The sequence below is a fragment of the Oncorhynchus tshawytscha genome, linkage group LG04 (assembly GCF_018296145.1).
Source record: "Oncorhynchus tshawytscha isolate Ot180627B linkage group LG04, Otsh_v2.0, whole genome shotgun sequence".
NCBI lineage: Eukaryota > Metazoa > Chordata > Actinopteri > Salmoniformes > Salmonidae > Oncorhynchus > Oncorhynchus tshawytscha.
This window is the reverse complement of record NC_056432.1, coordinates 75,304,111-75,323,997: the sequence shown is the minus strand read 5'-3', so window position 1 is coordinate 75,323,997 and position 19,887 is coordinate 75,304,111. Positions and strand designations below refer to the sequence as shown.

Sequence of the window (19,887 nt, the reverse complement as noted above, 5' to 3'; positions counted from 1 at the left end):
AATAAGGTTTTAACTGCTGGTCTCTGACTGACTAGTGTTCTGTAAAATAAGGTTTTAACTGCTGGTCTCTGACTGACTAGTGTTCTGTAAAATAAGGTTTTAAACTAGTGTTCTGTAAAATGGTTTTCTGCTGGTCTCTGACTGACTAGTGTTCTGTAAAATAAGGTTTAAACTGCTGGTCTCTGACTGACTAGTGTTCTGTAAAATAAGGTTTAAACTGCTGGTCTCTGTCTCTGACTGACTAGTGTTCTGTAAAATAAGGTTTAAACTGCTGGTCTCTGACTGACTAGTGTTCTGTAAAATAAGGTTTAAACTGCTGGTCTCTGTCTCTGACTGACTAGTGTTCTGTAAAATAAGGTTTTAACCGCTGGTCTCTGACTGACTAGTGTTCTGTAAAATAAGGTTTAAACTCTGGTCTCTGTCTGACTAGTGTTCTGTAAAATAAGGTTTTAACTGCTGGTCTCTGTCTGACTAGTGTTCTGTAAAATAAGGTTTAAACTGCTGGTCTCTGTCTGACTAGTGTTCTGTAAAATAAGGTTTTAACTGCTGGTCTCTGTCTGACTAGTGTTCTGTAAAATAAGGTTTTAACTGCTGGTCTCTGACTGACTAGTGTTCTGTAAAATAAGGTTTTAAACTGCTGGTCTCTGACTGACTAGTGTTCTGTAAAATAAGGTTTTAACTGCTGGTCTCTGACTGACTAGTGTTCTGTAAAATAAGGTTTAAAGTGTTCTGTAAAATAAGGTTTAAACTGCTGGTCTCTGTCTCTGACTGACTAGTGTTCTGTAAAATAAGGTTTTAACTGCTGGTCTCTGACTGACTAGTGTTCTGTAAAATAAGGTTTTAACTGCTGGTCTCTGTGACTGACTAGTGTTCTGTAAAATAAGGTTTTAACTGCTGGTCTCTGACTGACTAGTGTTCTGTAAAATAAGGTTTAAACTGCTGGTCTCTGTCTGACTAGTGTTCTGTAAAATAAGGTTTTAACTGGTCTCTGACTGACTAGTGTTCTGTAAAATAAGGTTTTAACTGCTGGTCTCTGACTGACTAGTGTTCTGTAAAATAAGGTTTTAACTGCTGGTCTCTGACTGACTAGTGTTCTGTAAAATAAGGTTTAAACTGCTGGTCTCTGACTGACTAGTGTTCTGTAAAATAAGGTTTTAACTGCTGGTCTCTGACTGACTAGTGTTCTGTAAAATAAGGTTTTAACTGCTGGTCTCTGACTGACTAGTGTTCTGTAAAATAAGGTTTAAACTGCTGGTCTCTGACTGACTAGTGTTCTGTAAAATAAGGTTTTAACTGCTGGTCTCTGACTGACTAGTGTTCTGTAAAATAAGGTTTTAACTGCTGGTCTCTGACTGACTAGTGTTCTGTAAAATAAGGTTTAAACTGCTGGTCTCTGACTCTAGTGTTCTGACTGACTAGTGTTCTGTAAAATAAGGTTTAAACTGTAAAATGGTCTGGTCTCTGACTGACTAGTGTTCTGTAAAATAAGGTTTTAACTGCTGGTCTCTGACTGACTAGTGTTCTGTAAAATAAGGTTTTAACTGCTGGTCTCTGACTGACTAGTGTTCTGTAAAATAAGGTTTAAACTGCTGGTCTCTGGTCTCTGTCTGACTAGTGTTCTGTAAAATAAGGTTTAAACTGCTGGTCTCTGTCTGACTAGTGTTCTGTAAAATAAGGTTTAAACTGACTAGTGTTCTGTAAAATAAGGTTTTAAACTGCTGGTCTCTGACTGACTAGTGTTCTGTAAAATAAGGTTTTAACTGCTGGTCTCTGACTGACTAGTGTTCTGTAAAATAAGGTTTTAACTGCTGGTCTCTGACTGACTAGTGTTCTGTAAAATAAGGTTTTAACTGCTGGTCTCTGACTGACTAGTGTTCTGTAAAATAAGGTTTTAACTGCTGGTCTGTCTCTGTCTGACTAGTGTTCTGTAAAATAAGGTTTTAAACTGTTCTGGTCTCTGGTCTCTGACTGACTAGTGTTCTGACTAGTGTTCTGTAAAATAAGGTTTAAACTGCTGGTCTCTGACTGACTAGTGTTCTGTAAAATAAGGTTTTAACTGCTGGTCTCTGACTGACTAGTGTTCTGTAAAATAAGGTTTTAACTGCTGGTCTCTGACTGACTAGTGTTCTGTAAAATAAGGTTTTAACTGCTGGTCTCTGACTGACTAGTGTTCTGTAAAATAAGGTTTTAACTGCTGGTCTCTGTCTGACTAGTGTTCTGTAAAATAAGGTTTTAACTGCTGGTCTCTGACTGACTAGTGTTCTGTAAAATAAGGTTTAAACTGCTGGTCTCTGACTGACTAGTGTTCTGTAAAATAAGGTTTAAACTGCTGGTCTCTGACTGACTAGTGTTCTGTAAAATAAGGTTTAAACTGCTGGTCTCTGACTGACTAGTGTTCTGTAAAATAAGGTTTTAACTGCTGGTCTCTGTCTCTGACTGACTAGTGTTCTGTAAAATAAGGTTTAAACTGCTGGTCTCTGTCTGACTAGTGTTCTGTAAAATAAGGTTTTAACTGCTGGTCTCTGTCTGACTAGTGTTCTGTAAAATAAGGTTTAAACTGCTGGTCTCTGTCTGACTAGTGTTCTGTAAAATAAGGTTTTAACTGATGGTCTCTGTCTGACTAGTGTTCTGTAAAATAAGGTTTTAACCGCTGGTCTCTGACTGACTAGTGTTCTGTAAAATAAGGTTTAAACTGCTGGTCTCTGACTGACTAGTGTTCTGTAAAATAAGGTTTTAACCGCTGGTCTCTGACTGACTAGTGTTCTGTAAAATAAGGTTTAAACTGCTGGTCTCTGACTGACTAGTGTTCTGTAAAATAAGGTTTAAACTGCTGGTCTCTGTCTGACTAGTGTTCTGTAAAATAAGGTTTTAACTGCTGGTCTCTGACTGACTAGTGTTCTGTAAAATAAGGTTTTAACTGCTGGTCTCTGTCTGACTGACTAGTGTTCTGTAAAATAAGGTTTTAACTGCTGGTCTCTGTCTGACTAGTGTTCTGTAAAATCTGACTGACTAGTGTTCTGTAAAATAAGGTTTAAACTGCTGGTCTCTGACTGACTAGTGTTCTGTAAAATAAGGTTTAAACTGCTGGTCTCTGACTGACTAGTGTTCTGTAAAATAAGGTTTTAAACTGACTGGTTCTGTAAAATAAGGTTTTCTGCTGGTCTCTGACTGACTAGTGTTCTGTAAAATAAGGTTTAACTGCTGGTCTCTGTCTGACTAGTGTTCTGTAAAATAAGGTTTAAACTGCTGGTCTCTGTCTGACTAGTGTTCTGTAAAATAAGGTTTAAACTGCTGGTCTCTGACTGACTAGTGTTCTGTAAAATAAAATGACTGAAGTGTTCTTTAAGGTTTTAACTGCTGGTCTCTGTCTCTCTGACTAGTGTTCTGACTAGTGTTCTGTAAAATAAGGTTTTAACTGCTGGTCTCTGACTGACTAGTGTTCTGTAAAATAAGGTTTAAACTGCTGGTCTCTGACTGACTAGTGTTCTGTAAAATAAGGTTTAAACTGCTGGTCTCTGACTGACTAGTGTTCTGTAAAATAAGGTTTTAACTGCTGGTCTCTGTCTGACTAGTGTTCTGTAAAATAAGGTTTTAACTGCTGGTCTCTGACTGACTAGTGTTCTGTAAAAAAACTGACTAGTGTTCTTAAAATAAGGTTTTAACTGCTGGTCTGACTAGTGTTCTGTAAAATAAGGTTTAAACTGCTGGTCTCTGACTGACTAGTGTTCTGTAAAATAAGGTTTTAACTGCTGGTCTCTGTCTCTGACTGACTAGTGTTCTGTAAAATAAGGTTTAAACTGCTGGTCTCTGTCTCTGACTGACTAGTGTTCTGTAAAATAAGGTTTAAACTGCTGGTCTCTGTCTGACTAGTGTTCTGTAAAATAAGGTTTAAACTGCTGGTCTTTGACTGACTAGTGTTCTGTAAAATAAGGTTTTAACTGCTGGTCTCTGTCTGACTAGTGTTCTGTAAAATAAGGTTTTAACTGATGGTCTCTGTCTGACTAGTGTTCTGTAAAATAAGGTTTTAACCGCTGGTCTCTGTCTGACTAGTGTTCTGTAAAATAAGGTTTAAACTGCTGGTCTCTGTCTGACTAGTGTTCTGTTTTAAAATAAGGTTTTAACTGCTGGTCTCTGACTGACTAGTGTTCTGTAAAATAAGGTTTAAACTGCTGGTCTCTGACTGACTGTAAAATAAGGTTTTAGTGTTCTGTAAAATAAGGTTTAAACTGCTGGTCTCTGACTGACTAGTGTTCTGTAAAATAAGGTTTAAACTGCTGGTCTCTGACTGACTAGTGTTCTGTAAAATAAGGTTTTAACTGCTGGTCTCTGACTGACTAGTGTTCTGTAAAATAAGGTTTTAACTGCTGGTCTCTGACTGACTAGTGTTCTGTAAAATAAGGTTTTAACTGCTGGTCTCTGACTGACTAGTGTTCTGTAAAATAAGGTTTAACTGCTGGTCTCTGTCTGACTAGTGTTCTGTAAAATAAGGTTTAAACTGCTGGTCTCTGACTGACTAGTGTTCTGTAAAATAAGGTTTTAACTGCTGGTCTCTGTCTCTGTCTGACTAGTGTTCTGTAAAATAAGGTTTTAACTGCTGGTCTCTGTGACTGACTAGTGTTCTGTAAAATAAGGTTTAAACTGCTGGTCTCTGACTGACTAGTGTTCTGTAAAATAAGGTTTTAACTGCTGGTCTCTGACTGACTAGTGTTCTGTAAAATAAGGTTTAAACTGCTGGTCTCTGACTGACTAGTGTTCTGTAAAATAAGGTTTAAACTGCTGGTCTCTGACTGACTAGTGTTCTGTAAAATAAGGTTTAAACTGCTGGTCTCTGACTGACTAGTGTTCTGTAAAAAAGGTTTAACTGCTGGTCTCTGACTGACTAGTGTTCTGTAAAATAAGGTTTAAACTGCTGGTCTCTGACTGACTAGTGTTCTGTAAAATAAGGTTTTAACTGCTGGTCTCTGACTGACTAGTGTTCTGTTTAAAACTAGTGTTCTGTAAAATAAGGTTTTAACTGCTGGTCTCTGTCTGACTAGTGTTCTGTAAAATAAGGTTTTAAACTGCTGGTCTCTGTCTGACTAGTGTTCTGTAAAATAAGGTTTAAACTGCTGGTCTCTGACTGACTAGTGTTCTGTAAAATAAGGTTTAAACTGCTGGTCTCTGACTGACTAGTGTTCTGTAAAATAAGGTTTTAACTGCTGGGTCTAGTGTTCTGTAAAATAAGGTTTTAACTGCTGGTCTCTGACTGACTAGTGTTCTGTAAAATAAGGTTTAAACTGCTGGTCTCTGACTGACTAGTGTTCTGTAAAATAAGGTTTTAACTGCTGGTCTCTGACTGACTAGTGTTCTGTAAAATAAGGTTTAACTGCTGGTCTCTGTCTCTGACTGTTGACTAGTGTTCTGTAAAATAAGGTTTTAAACTGCTGGGTCTTTGACTGACTAGTGTTCTGTAAAATAAGGTTTTAACTGCTGGTCTCTGTCTGACTAGTGTTCTGTAAAATAAGGTTTAAACTGCTGGTCTCTGTTCTGACTAGTGTTCTGTAAAATAAGGTTTTAACTGCTGGTCTTTGAACTGTTCTGTAAAATGGTTTTCTGCTGGTCTCTGACTGACTAGTGTTCTGTAAAATAAGGTTTTAACTGCTGGTCTCTGTCTGACTAGTGTTCTGTAAAATAAGGTTTAAACTGCTGGTCTCTGACTGACTAGTGTTCTGTAAAATAAGGTTTTAACTGCTGGTCTCTGACTGACTAGTGTTCTGTAAAATAAGGTTTTAACTGCTGGTCTCTGTCTGACTAGTGTTCTGTAAAATAAGGTTTTAACTGCTGGTCTCTGTCTGACTAGTGTTCTGTAAAATAAGGTTTTAACTGCTGGTCTCTGACTGACTAGTGTTCTGTAAAATAAGGTTTAAACTGCTGGTCTCTCTGACTAGTGTTCTGTAAAATAAGGTTTAAACTGCTGGTCTCTGACTGAGTGTTCTAGGTTTTAACTGCTGGTCTCTGTCTGACTAGTGTTCTGTAAAATAAGGTTTTAACTGCTGGTCTCTGACTGACTAGTGTTCTGTAAAATAAGGTTTTAACTGCTGGTCTCTGACTGACTAGTGTTCTGTAAAATAAGGTTTTAAACTGCTGGTCTCTGGTCTCTGACTGACTAGTGTTCTGTAAAATAAGGTTTAAACTGCTGGTCTCTGACTGATAGTGTTCTGTAAAATAAGGTTTAAACTGCTGGTCTCTGACTGACTAGTGTTCTGTAAAATAAGGTTTAAACTGCTGGTGACTGACTAGTGTTCTGTAAAATAAGGTTTTAACTGCTGGTCTCTGACTGACTAGTGTTCTGTAAAATAAGGTTTTAACTGCTGGTCTCTGACTGACTAGTGTTCTGTAAAATAAGGTTTAAACTGCTGGTCTCTGTCTGACTAGTGTTCTGTAAAATAAGGTTTTAACTGCTGGTCTCTGTCTGACTAGTGTTCTGTAAAATAAGGTTTAAACTGCTGGTCTCTGTCTGACTAGTGTTCTGTAAAATAAGGTTTAAACTGCTGGTCTCTGACTGACTAGTGTTCTGTAAAATAAGGTTTTAACTGCTGGTCTCTGACTGACTAGTGTTCTGTAAAATAAGGTTTAACTGCTGGTCTCTGACTGACTAGTGTTCTGTAAAATAAGGTTTAAACTGCTGGTCTCTGACTGACTAGTGTTCTGTAAAATAAGGTTTAAACTGCTGGTCTCTGTCTCTGACTGACTAGTGTTCTGTAAAATAAGGTTTAAACTGCTGGTCTCTGTCTGACTAGTGTTCTGTAAAAAAGGTTTAAGGTTTTAACTAGTGTTCTGTAAAATGGTCTCTGGTCTGACTAGTGTTCTGTAAAATAAGGTTTAAACTGCTGGTCTCTGTCTGACTAGTGTTCTGTAAAATAAGGTTTAAACTGCTGGTCTCTGTCTGACTAGTGTTCTGTAAAATAAGGTTTAAACTGCTGGTCTCTGTCTGACTAGTGTTCTGTAAAATAAGGTTTTGGTCTCTGACTGACTAGTGTTCTGTAAAATAAGGTTTAAACTGCTGGTCTCTGACTGACTAGTGTTCTGTAAAATAAGGTTTAAACTGCTGGTCTCTGACTGACTAGTGTTCTGTAAAATAAGGTTTAAACTGCTGGTCTCTGTCTGACTAGTGTTCTGTAAAATAAGGTTTAAACTGCTGGTCTCTGACTGACTAGTGTTCTGTAAAAAAGGTTTAAGGTTTACTGAACTGCTGGTTTAAACTGCTGGTCTCTGTCTGACTAGTGTTCTGTAAAATAAGGTTTAAACTGCTGGTCTCTGACTAGTGTTCTGTAAAATAAGGTTTAAACTGCTGGTCTCTGACTGACTAGTGTTCTGTAAAATAAGGTTTAAACTGCTGGTCTCTGTCTGACTAGTGTTCTGTAAAATAAGGTTTAAAACTAGTGTTCTGTAAAATGGTTTAAACTGCTGGTCTCTGTCTGACTAGTGTTCTGTAAAATAAGGTTTAAACTGCTGGTCTCTGACTGACTAGTGTTCTGTTTTAAAACTGACTAGTGTTCTGTAAAATAAGGTTTAAAAGTGTTCTGTAAAATAAGGTTTAAACTGCTGGTCTCTGTCTGACTAGTGTTCTGTAAAATAAGGTTTAAACTGCTGGTCTCTGACTGACTAGTGTTCTGTAAAATAAGGTTTAAACTGCTGGTCTCTGACTGACTAGTGTTCTGTAAAATAAGGTTTAAACTGCTGGTTTGACTGACTAGTGTTCTGTAAAATAAGGTTTAAACTGCTGGTCTCTGTCTGACTAGTGTTCTGTAAAATAAGGTTTAAACTGCTGGTGTCTGACTGACTAGTGTTCTGTAAAATAAGGTTTAAACTGCTGGTCTCTCTGTCTGACTAGTGTTCTGTAAAATAAGGTTTAAACTGCTGGTCTCTGACTGACTAGTGTTCTGTAAAATAAGGTTTAAACTGCTGGTCTCTGACTGACTAGTGTTCTGTAAAATAAGGTTTAAACTGCTGGTCTGACTGACTAGTGTTCTGTAAAATAAGGTTTTAACTGCTGGTCTCTGACTGACTAGTGTTCTGTAAAATAAGGTTTAAACTGCTGGTCTCTGACTGACTAGTGTTCTGTAAAATAAGGTTTTAACTGCTGGTCTCTGACTGACTAGTGTTCTGTAAAATAAGGTTTAAACTGACTAGTGTTCTGTAAAATGGTAACTGCTGGTCTCTGACTGACTAGTGTTCTGTAAAATAAGGTTTAAACTGCTGGTCTCTGACTGACTAGTGTTCTGTAAAATAAGGTTTAAACTGCTGGTCTCTGACGGACTAGTGTTCTGTAAAATAAGGTTTAAACCGCTGGTCTCTGACTAGTGTTCTGTAAAATAAGGTTTTAACTGCTGGTCTCTGACTGACTAGTGTTCTGTAAAATAAGGTTTAAACTGCTGGTCTCTGACTGACTAGTGTTCTGTAAAATAAGGTTTAAACCTTTGGTCTCTGACGGACTAGTGTTCTGTAAAATAAGGTTTAAACCGTTGGTCTCTGACGGACTAGTGTTCTGTAAAATAAGGTTTTAACCGCTGGTCTCTGACGGACTAGTGTTCTGTAAAATAAGGTTTTAACCGTTGGTCTCTGACGGACTAGTGTTCTGTAAAATAAGGTTTTAACCGCTGGTCTCTGACGGACTAGTGTTCTGTAAAATAAGGTTTTAACCGTTGGTCTCTGACGGACTAGTGTTCTGTAAAATAAGGTTTTAACCGTTGGTCTCTGACGGACTAGTGTTCTGTAAAATAAGGTTTTAACCGTTGGTCTCTGACGGACTAGTGTTCTGTAAAATAAGGTTTTAACCGCTGGTCTCTGACGGACTAGTGTTCTGTAAAATAAGGTTTTAACCGTAACCGCTGGTCTCTGACGGACTAGTGTTCTGTAAAATAAGGTTTTAACCGGACTAGTGTTCTGTAAAATAAGGTTTTAACCGCTGGTCTCTGACGGACTAGTGTTCTGTAAAATAAGGTTTTAACCGCTGGTCTCTGACGGACTAGTGTTCTGTAGTATAGGGTTTCAAGTAGGACACAGTGTAGCAGCATTCTATCTGATAATGACCACAGCTTAACATTAGCCTACAACTACATCCAACTATCCATGTTTCTTCCCAGTGGTTCCTCTGTGAACATTACAGGTATGAATAGATTTGACTAAGAATGATAAATCGTTGTTGTAATGTTCTTATCTAATGGGTAAAGTGAGGTTTAATTGTTTCACAGTTTCAGCTTTCCTCCTCTGTGTGTTTGTGTATAGGAATGGCATGTGCGAGTGCTTGTGTGTGTGTGTCTCACCCTTCACGTTGACTTTGTGCTCTCCAGTGCCAGGGTGAGAGATGAGATCCACCTGCATGGACACCTCCCCCACGGAGCTGTCGGTAGACTGACCTGCAGAACAACGACACAACACTACTGTAAGAGAGAGAGAGAGAGAGAGAGAGAGAGAGAGAGGAGGAGGAGGAGTAGGAGGAGGAGAGAGAGAGAGAGAGAGGAGGAGAGAGAGCACATTGAGACCTCACCTGGAGATCACCATACAAGACTACCGTCAGAGAGAGAGAGGAGAGAGAAGGAGAGAGGAGGAATAGGAGAGAGAGAGGGAGAGAAAGAGGGGAAGAGATGAGGAGAGTGAGAGAGTGAGGGGTGAGACAGGGATGCAGCTTAAGCCCCACCCTCTTCAACATATTTATCAATGAAAAGTCTGCAGCACCCGGCCTCACCCTACTAGAATCTGAAATCAAATGTCTACTGTTTGCTGATGATCTGGTGCTTCTGTCACCAACCAAGGAGGGCCTACAGCAGCACCTAGATATTCTGCACAGATTCTGCCAGACCTGGGCCCTGACAGTAAATCTCAGTAAGACCAAAATAATGGTGTTCCAAAAAATGTCCAGTCGCCAGGACCACAAATACAAATTCCATCTAGACGCCATTGCCCTAGAGCACACAAAAAACGATACATACCTTGGCCTAAACGTCAGCGTCACAGGTAACTTCCACAAAGCTGTGAACGATCTGAGAGACAAGGCAAGAAGGGCATTCTATGCCATCAAAAGGAACATAAAATTCAACATACCAATTAGGATCTGGCTAAAAATACTTGAATCAGTCATAGAGTCCATTGCTGCTCACCAACCAAGATTTCACAAAATGGGATGAACACCAAATTGAGACTCTGCATGCAGAATTCTGCAAAAATATCCTCCGTGTACAACGTAGAACACCAAATAATGCATGCAGAGCAGAATTAGGCCGATACCCACTAATTATCAAAATCCAGAAAATAGCCGTTAAATTCTACAACCACCTAAAAGGAAGCGATTCTCAAACCTTCCATAACAAAGCCATCACCTACAGAGAGATGAACCTGGAGAAGAGTCCCCTAAGCAATCTGGTCCTGGGGCTCTGTTCACAAACACAAACACACCCGACAGAGCCCCAGGACAGCAGCACAATTAGACCCAAGCAAATAATGAGAAAACAAAAAGATAATTACTTGACACATTGGAAAGAATTAACAAAAAAAACAGAGCAAACTAGAATGCTATTTGGCCCTACACAGAGAGTACACAGCGGCAGAATACCTGACCACTGTGACTGACCCAAAATTAAGGAAAGCTTTGACTATGTACAGACTCAGTGAGCATAGCCTTGCTATTGAGAAAGGCCGCCGTAGGCAGACATGGCTCTCAAGAGAAGACAGGCTATGTGCACACTGCCCACAAAATGAGGTGGAAACTGAGCTGCACTTCCTAACCTCCTGTCCAATGTATGACCATATTAGAGAGACATATTTCCCTCAGATTACACAGATCCACTACGAATTCGAAAACAAACCCAATTTTGATAAACTCCCATACGTACTGGGTGAAATTCCACAGTGTGCCATCACAGCAGCAAGATTTGTGACTTGTTGCCACAAGAAAAGGGCAACCAGTGAAGAACAAACACCATTGTAAATACAACCCTTATTTATTTCCCCTTGTGTACTTTAACCATTTGTACATTGTTACAACACTGTATATATATATAATATGACATTTGTAATGTCTTCATTGTTTTGAAACTTCTGTATGTGTAATGTTTAGTGTTAATATGTATTGTTAATTTCACTTTTGTATATTATCTGCCTCACTTGCTTTGGTAATGTTAACACATGTTTCCCATGCCAATAAAGCCCCTTGAATTGAATTGAAAGGGAGAGAAAAAGAGAGAGAGTGAGAGAGAGAATCATCAACTGCAATGACCTGCTACTCATCACAACCACATGTTGTAAGAGAGTCAGAGGGGAGAGACAGAGAGAGAGAAAAGGAGAGAGAGAAAAAGAGAGAAAAGGGGAGAGAGAGAAAAGAGAGAGGGAGAAAAAGAGAGAGAGAGAAAAGAGAGAGCGACAGAGAGAGAGAAAAGGAGAGAGAGAAAAAGAGAGAGAGACAGAGAGAGAAAAGGAGAGAGAGAAAAAGAGAGAAAAGGAGAGAGAGAGAAAAGAAAGGGAGACAGAGAGGAGACAGAGAGAGAGAAAAAAAGAGAGAGAGAGAGAAAAAGAGAGAGAGACAGAGAGAGAGAAAAGGAGAGAGAGAAAAGAGAGAGAGACAGAGAGAGAGAAAAGGAGAGAGAGAAAAAGAGAGAAAAGGAGAGAGAGAGAAAAGAGAGAGGGAGACAGAGAGAGAGAAAAGGAGAGAGAGAGAAAAAGAGAGAGAGAGAAAAGAGAGAGAGACAGAGAGAGAGAAAAGGAGAGAGAGAGAGAAAAGGAGAGACAGGGAGAGAGAAAAGGTGAGACAGAGAGCGAGAAAAGGTGAGACAGAGAGTCAAAAAGACAGAAACACTGCATCTCAAATAAGGTTACACACACACTGATCCAGAAAGGTAGAGAAACCCCTGTGGTAGTGACTGAAACATAAACTGCAACATGAAGTGAATGACTCACTCCACTTCCTCCTGTGTCACTCTGAGAAGTAGGGGTCTCTGGAAACCAGTGACAAAAGAAAAACAAGCTACAGAGAAAACAAAACAACACATGGAGCTGTAGATAAATGCATTAAGCTCTGAGTAAAAGAACAGAACAGAATGGAACAGAAGTACACACACACACACACACACACACACACACACACACACACACACACACACACACACACACACACACACACACACACACACACACACACACACACACACACACAATGGTAATGCAAAGTGCTGCCCTACACGGGGACTCCAACCATTTAGGACCACTACCCTCTCTGGAGCAGAGAACAAACACACATTAAATATGGAGGTGCACTCAATGACAGACCCAGGAGGGAGAAAGGGAGAGAGCGGGGGTGAAAGAGAGGGAGGGAGAGAGAAATAGAGACGAGGAGAGGGGGTAAGAGAGTGATAGAGATGAACAAGAGAGAGGAGGAGGAGAAAGAAGGGTGTGAGAGAGAGACAGCCAGACAGAGAGACAGAGCGACAAAGAGACAGAAACATGGACACAGACAGAACAGCCAGACGTAGGGGTAGTAACATAGACAGAACAGCCAGACACAGGGGGTAGTAACACAAACAGAACAGACAGATGTAGGGGTAGAAACATAGACAGAACAGCCAGACGTGGGGGGTAGTAACATAGACAGAACAGCTAGACGTAGGGGTAGAAACATAGACAGAACAGCCAGACGTGGGGGTAGTAACATAAATAGAACAGCCAGACGTAGGGGTAGTAACATAGACAGAACAGCCAGACGTGGGGGTAGTAACATAACAGACCAGCCAGGCGTGGGGGTAGTAACATAACAGAACAGCCAGACGTGGGGGTAGTAACATAACAGACCAGCCAGGCGTGGGGGTAGTAACATAACAGAACAGCCAGACATAGGGGAAGTAAAACAGACAGAATAGCCAGACGTGGAGGTAGTAACATAACAAAACAGCCAGACTTGAGGGTAGTAGCATAGACAGAACAGCCAGACATGGGGGTAGTAACATAGACAGAACAGCCAGACGTGTGGGTAGTAAAACAGACAGAACAGCCAGACGTGGGGGTAGTAACATAGACAGAACAGCCAGACGTGGGGGTAGAAACATAGACAGAACAGCCAGACGTGGGGGTAGTAACATAGACAGGACAGCCAGACGTGGTAGTAACACAGACAGAACAGCCAGACGTGGGGGTAGTAACATAGACAGAACAGCCAGATGTGGGGGTAGTAACATAACAGATCAGCCAGGCATGGGGGTAGTAACATAACAGAACAGCCAGACATGGGGGTAGTAAAACAGACAGAACAGCCAGACGTGGGGGGTAGTAACACAGACAGAGGGCCGGACGTGGGGGTAGTAACATAGACAGAAGGCCAGACGTGGGGGTAGTAACATAGACAGAACAGCCAGAAGTGGGGGTAGTAACATAGACAGAGGGCCAGACGTGGGGTTAGTAAAACAGACAGAGCAGCCAGAAGTAGGGGTAGTAACACAGACAGAGGGCCAGACATGGGGGTAGTAACACAGACAGAGGGCCAGATGTGGGGGTAGTAGTACAGACAGAGGGTCAGAAGTGGGGGTAGTAACACAGACAGAACAGCCAGACGTGTGGGTAGTAAAACAGACAGAACAGCCAGACGTGGGGGTAGTAACACAGACAGAACAGCCAGACGTGGGGGTAGTAACACAGACAGAGGGCCAGACGTGGGGGTAGTAACATAGACAGAACAGCCAGAAGTGGGGGTAGTAACACAGACAGAAGGCCAGACGTGGGGGTAGTAACATAGACAGAGGGCCAGACGTGGGGTTAGTAAAACAGACAGAACAGCCAGACGTGGGGGTAGTAAAACAGACAGAACAGCCAGACGTGGGGGTAGTAACATAGACAGATAGCCAGACGTGGGGGTAGTAAAACAGACAGAACAGCCAGATGTGGGGGTAGTAACATAGACAGAGGGCCAGACGTGGGGGGTAGTAAAACAGACAGAACAGCCAGACGTGGGGGTAGTAAAACAGACAGAACAGCCAGACGTGGGGGTAGTAACATAGACAGAACAGCCAGACGTGGGGGTAGAAACATAGACAGAACAGCCAGACGTGGGGGTAGTAACATAGACAGGACAGCCAGACGTGGTAGTAACACAGACAGAACAGCCAGACGTGGGGGTAGTAACATAGACAGAACAGCCAGACGTGGGGGTAGAAACATAGACAGAACAGCCAGACGTGGGGGTAGTAACATAGACAGAACAGCCAGACGTGGGGGGTAGAAACATAGACAGAACAGCCAGACGTGGGGGTAGTAACACAGACAGAGGGCCGGACGTGGGGGGTAGTAACATAGACAGAAGGCCAGACGTGGGGGTAGTAACATAGACAGAACAGCCAGAAGTGGGGGTAGTAACATAGACAGAGGGCCAGACGTGGGGTTAGTAAAACAGACAGAGCAGCCAGAAGTAGGGGTAGTAACACAGACAGAGGGCCAGACATGGGGGTAGTAACACAGACAGAGGGCCAGATGTGGGGGTAGTAGTACAGAGAGAGGGTCAGAAGTGGGGGTAGTAACACAGACAGAACAGCCAGACGTGGGGGTAGTAACACAGACAGAACAGACAGACGTGGGGGTAGTAACACAGACAGAGGGCCAGACGTGGGGGTAGTAACATAGACAGAACAGCCAGAAGTGGGGGTAGTAACACAGACAGAAGGCCAGACGTGGGGGTAGTAACATAGACAGAGGGCCAGACGTGGGGTTAGTAAAACAGACAGAACAGCCAGACGTGGGGGTAGTAAAACAGACAGAACAGCCAGACGTGGGGGTAGTAACATAGACAGATGGCCAGACGTGGGGGTAGTAAAACAGACAGAACAGCCAGATGTGGGTGTAGTAACATAGACAGAGGGCCAGACGTGGGGGTAGTAAAACAGACAGAACAGCCAGACGTGGGGGTAGTAACATAGACAGATGGCCAGACGTGGGGGTAGTAAAACAGACAGAACAGCCAGATGTGAGGGTAGTAACATAGACAGAACAGCCAGACGTGTGGATAGTAAAACAGACAGAACAGCCAGACATGGGGGTAGTAACATAGACAGAGCAGCCAGAAGTAGGGGTAGTAACACAGACAGAGGGCCAGACGTGTGGGTAGTAAAACAGACAGAACAGCCAGACGTGGGGGTAGTAACATAGACAGATGGCCAGACGTGGGGGTAGTAACATAACAAAACAGCCAGACTTGAGGGTAGTAGCATAAACAGAACAGCCAGACGTGGGGGTAGTAACACAGACAGAACAGCCAGACGTGGGGGTAGTAACACAGACGGCCAGAAGTGGGGATAGTAACATAGACATAACAGCCAGACGTGGGGGTAGTAACACAGACAGAACAGCCAGACGTGGGGGTAGTAACACAGACAGAACAGCCAGACGTGGGGATAGTAACACAGACAGAGGGCCGGAAGTGGGGATAGTAACATAGACAGAGGGCCAGATGTGGGGGTAGTAACACAGACAGAACAGCCAGACGTGGGGATAGTAACACAGACAGAGGGCCAGAAGTGGGGATAGTAACATAGACAGAGGGCCAGATGTGGGGGTAGTAACACAGACAGAACAGCCAGACATGGGGATAGTAACACAGACAGAGGGTCAGAAGTGGGGGTAGTAACATAGACAGAGGGCCAGATGTGGGGAGAGTAACATAGACAGAGGGTCAGAAGTGGGGATTGTAACATAGACAGAACAGCCAGACGTGGGGGTAGTAACACAGACAGAACAGCCAGAAGTGGGGATAGTAACACAGACAGAGGGCCAGAAGTGGGGGTAGTAACACAGGCAGAGGGCCAGAAGTGGGGGTAGTAACATAGACAGAACAGCCAGAAGTGGGGGTAGTAACACAGACAGAACAGCCAGACATGGGGGTAGTAACACAGACAGAGGGCCAGACATGGGGGTAGTAACACAGACAGAGGGCCAGACAAGGGGTAGTAACACAGACAGATGGCCAGACGTGGGGTACTAACACAGACAGAGGGCCAGAAGTGGGGGTAGTAACACAGACGAGGGTCAGAAGTGGGGGTAGTAACACAGACAGAACAGCCAGACGTGTGGGTAGTAAAACAGACAGAACAGCCATACGTGGGGGTAGTAACATAGACAGAACAGCCAGACGTGGGGGTAGTAACATAGACAGAGGGCCAGAAGTGGGGATAGTAACATAGACAGAACAGCCAGACGTGGGGATAGTAACACAGACAGAACAGCCAGACGTGGGGATAGTAACATAGACAGAGGGCCAGAAGTGGGGGTAGTAACATAGACAGAGGGCCAGATGTGGGGAGAGTAACATAGACAGAGGGCCAGAAGTGGGGGTAGTAACACAGGCAGAGGGCCAGAAGTGGGGGTAGTAACACAGACAGAGGGCCAGATGTGGGGGTAGTAACACAGACGAGGGTCAGAAGTGGGGGTAGTAACACAGACAGAACAGCCAGACGTGTGGGTAGTAAAACAGACAGAACAGCCATACGTGGGGGTAGTAACATAGACAGAACAGCCAGACGTGGGGGTAGTAACACAGACAGAGGGCCAGAAGTGGGGATAGTAACATAGACAGAGGGCCAGATGTGGGGGTAGTAACACAGACAGAACAGCCAGACGTGGGGATAGTAACATAGACAGAGGGCCAGAAGTGGGGGTAGTAACATAGACAGAGGGCCAGATGTGGGGAGAGTAACATAGACAGAGGCCCAGAAGTGGGGGTAGTAACACAGGCAGAGGGCCAGAAGTGGGGGTAGTAACACAGACAGAGGGCCAGATGTGGGGGTAGTAACACAGACAGAGGGCCAGACGTGGGGGTACTAACACAGACAGAGGGCTAGAAGTGGGGGTACTAACACAGACAGAGGTTCAGACGTGTGGGTAGTAACACAGACAGAGGGCCAGACGTGGGGGTAGTAACATAGATAGAGGGCCAGACGTGGGGGTAGTAACACAGACAGAGGTTCAGACGTGTGGGTAGTAACACAGACAGAGGGCCAGACGTGGGGGTAGTAACATAGATAGAGGGCAAGATTTGCGGGTAGTAACATACTGTAGACATATTTGTACTGTTGTTTGTGTGTCTGTTGTGTCATTAACAGCCTGATACGATGTCTTATCAATATGTTGCCAAACAAGCAGAGGTTATTAGAGTAGGAGCTGATGAACGGAGAGAGAAGGAGAGAGAGAGGGAGAGAGGAGAGAGAGAGAGAGAGAGAGAGAGAGGGGGAGAGAGAGAGAGAGAAAGAGGGAGAGAGAGGGAGAGAGAGAGAGAGAGAGAGAGAGAGAGAGAGGGAGAGAGAGAGGGAGAGAGAGAGAGGGAGAGAGAGGGAGAGAGAGAGGGGGAGAGAGGGAGAGAGAGAGAGAGAGAGAGAGAGAGAGAGAGAGCATTGAACAGTCATCCTTGTGCAGACTCTGTCACGAGGAAACATAATCAATAGAATATATTTTCTGGTACTGTCTATCTGTGGCTTGCTTTTGGAGTCAGGTCCAGGAATGATTGTTATGTCATAATATCAGGGTTCAGATGGAACTGCAAACTGTATTGTTAGGAGATCTGAAAAACCACCATCAGTCAATGAGAAATATCATTCTAGTCTTTTTAGTACAATATCAGTAGAAATGTTCTACATCAGCGTAACATGGAGGGATTTATTGCAAAAGGAAATATTAAAATGGCGTTATACTGGGAAAGATGGGTTGTTCTGTGGACAACGGAGGGTTGGAGTTAAGATCAGAATGAATGGTGGATTGGCCGCTGTGGGTGAAAATCCAGCACTTGAAGAAAGAAGAAATTAGAAATGTATGTATAATTATTTAACTACAGGTACTGTAGATGGGAGTTAAAATAGCTGTTGCAGTAGAATATTTATTGTCCGTTAGTTTACTCCAATCAGGTTAGGATGGTAGGATCGTTAGTTTACTCCAATCAGGTTAGGATGGTAGGATCGTTAGTTTACTCTAATCACGTTAGGATGGTAGGATTGTTAGTTTACTCCAATCATGTTAGGATGGTAGGATCGTTAGTTTACTCCAATCAGGTTAGGATGGTAGGATCGTTAGTTTACTCCAATCATGTTAGGATGGTAGAATCGTTAGTTTACTCCAATCAGGTTAGGATGGTAGGATCGTTAGTTTACTCCAATAAGGTTAGGATGGTAGGATCGTTAGTTTACTCCAATAAGGTTAGGATGGTAGGATCGTTAGTTTACTCCAATCATGTTAGGATGGTAGGATCGTTAGTTTACTCCAATCATGTTAGGATGGTAGGATCGTTAGTTTACTCCAATCAGGTTAGGATGGTAGGATCGTTAGTTTACTCCAATAAGGTTAGGATGGTAAGATCGTTAGTTTACTCCAATCAGGTTAGGATGGTAGGATCGTTAGTTTACTCCAATAAGGTTAGGATGGTAGGATCGTTTGTTTACTCCAATCATGTTAGGATGGTAGGATCGTTAGTTTACTCCAATCATGTTAGGATGGTAGGATCGTTAGTTTACTCCAGTCATGTTAGGATGGTAGGATCGTTAGTTTACTCCAGTCATGTTAGGATGGTAGGATCGCTAGTTTACTCCAATCAGGTTAGGATGGTAGGATCGCTAGTTTACTCCAATCAGGTTAGGATGGTAGGATCGCTAGTTTACTCCAATCAAGTTAGGGATGGTAGGATCGTTAGTTTACTCCAATCAGGTTAGGGATGGTAGGGTCATTAGTTTACTTCAATCTGGTTAGGGATGGTAGGATTGTTAGTTTACTCCAATCAGGTTAATTTACTCCAATCAGGTAAGGCCCATAGAAACAAAAAGAAAGTAAGGCCCGTGTCCATAGAGACACATACCAGCTCTACTGGTAGTACTGCTACTACCAGCAGTACTACACCTGCACCTGTCGACGACACAAGCTGCTCTGCTTCCACGAGCACATCCAATGGATACACACACACGATAGCATACGCAATATGCCGACACGTACACATGGATTTTGTACTGTATATACAATTGAAGTCAGAATTTTGCATACACTATTTTACATAGCCAAATACATTTAAACTTAGTTTTTCACAATTCCTGACATTTAATCCTAGTAAATATTCCCTGTCTTGGGTCAGATAGGATCACCACTTTATTTTAAGAATGTGAAATGTCAGAATAACAGTAGAGATAATGGTAGAAATAATGATTTCTTTCAGCCTTTATTTCTTTCATCACACTCCCAAGGATGAACCAGACTTGTGAAGGTCTACAATTTTATTTCTGAGGTCTTGGCTGATTTCTTTTTATTTTCCCATGATGTCAAGCAAAGAGGCACTGAGTTTGAAGGTAGACCTTGAAATACATCCACAGGTACGCCTCCAATTGACTCAAATGATGTCAATTAGCCTATCAGAAGCTTCAAAGCCATGACATCATTTTCTGGAATTTTCCAAACTGTTTAAAGGCACAGTCAATTTAGTGTATGTAAACTTCTGACCCACTGGAATTGTGATACAGTGAATTATAAGTGAAATAATCTGCCTGTAAACAATTGTTGGAAAAATGACTGTCAAGCATAAAGTAGATGTCCTAACCGACTTGCCAAAACTATGGTTTGTTAACAAGAAATTTGTGGAGTGGTTGAAAACTTATTAATGACTCCAACCTAAGTGTATGTAAACTTAAACATTAATTTTTAATAAATGTATTGTAATGTATGTGTGTGGCAGGCTTACAATGATGGCAAAAAACAACATTTGAGAGTGTGCTGACCCTGGTGCTAGAGGGGGTACGCAGTTGGAGGTTTGAAGGGGTACGGGACTATAAAAAGTTTGTGCCCACTGCCCTAGATAGACCATCAGGTAGCTCTACTCTGTTAAGAAAACAGAAAACCTACACTTCCACAGAG

General features: G+C 42.4%; 1 protein-coding gene across 4 annotated transcripts in view; it reads right to left on the bottom strand.

Annotated features, from left to right (window-relative positions):
* LOC112237183 (protein unc-13 homolog C-like) overlaps positions 1-19,887 on the bottom strand; it is a 261,928-nt gene that overhangs the window by 39,848 nt on the left and 202,193 nt on the right. For all 4 annotated transcript variants that reach the window (XM_042321233.1, XM_042321234.1, XM_042321232.1 and 1 more), the window contains one exon: positions 9,306-9,398. In XM_042321233.1, the coding sequence (XP_042177167.1) occupies positions 9,306-9,398 (93 nt within the window). The remainder of the gene's footprint in view (positions 1-9,305; positions 9,399-19,887) is intronic.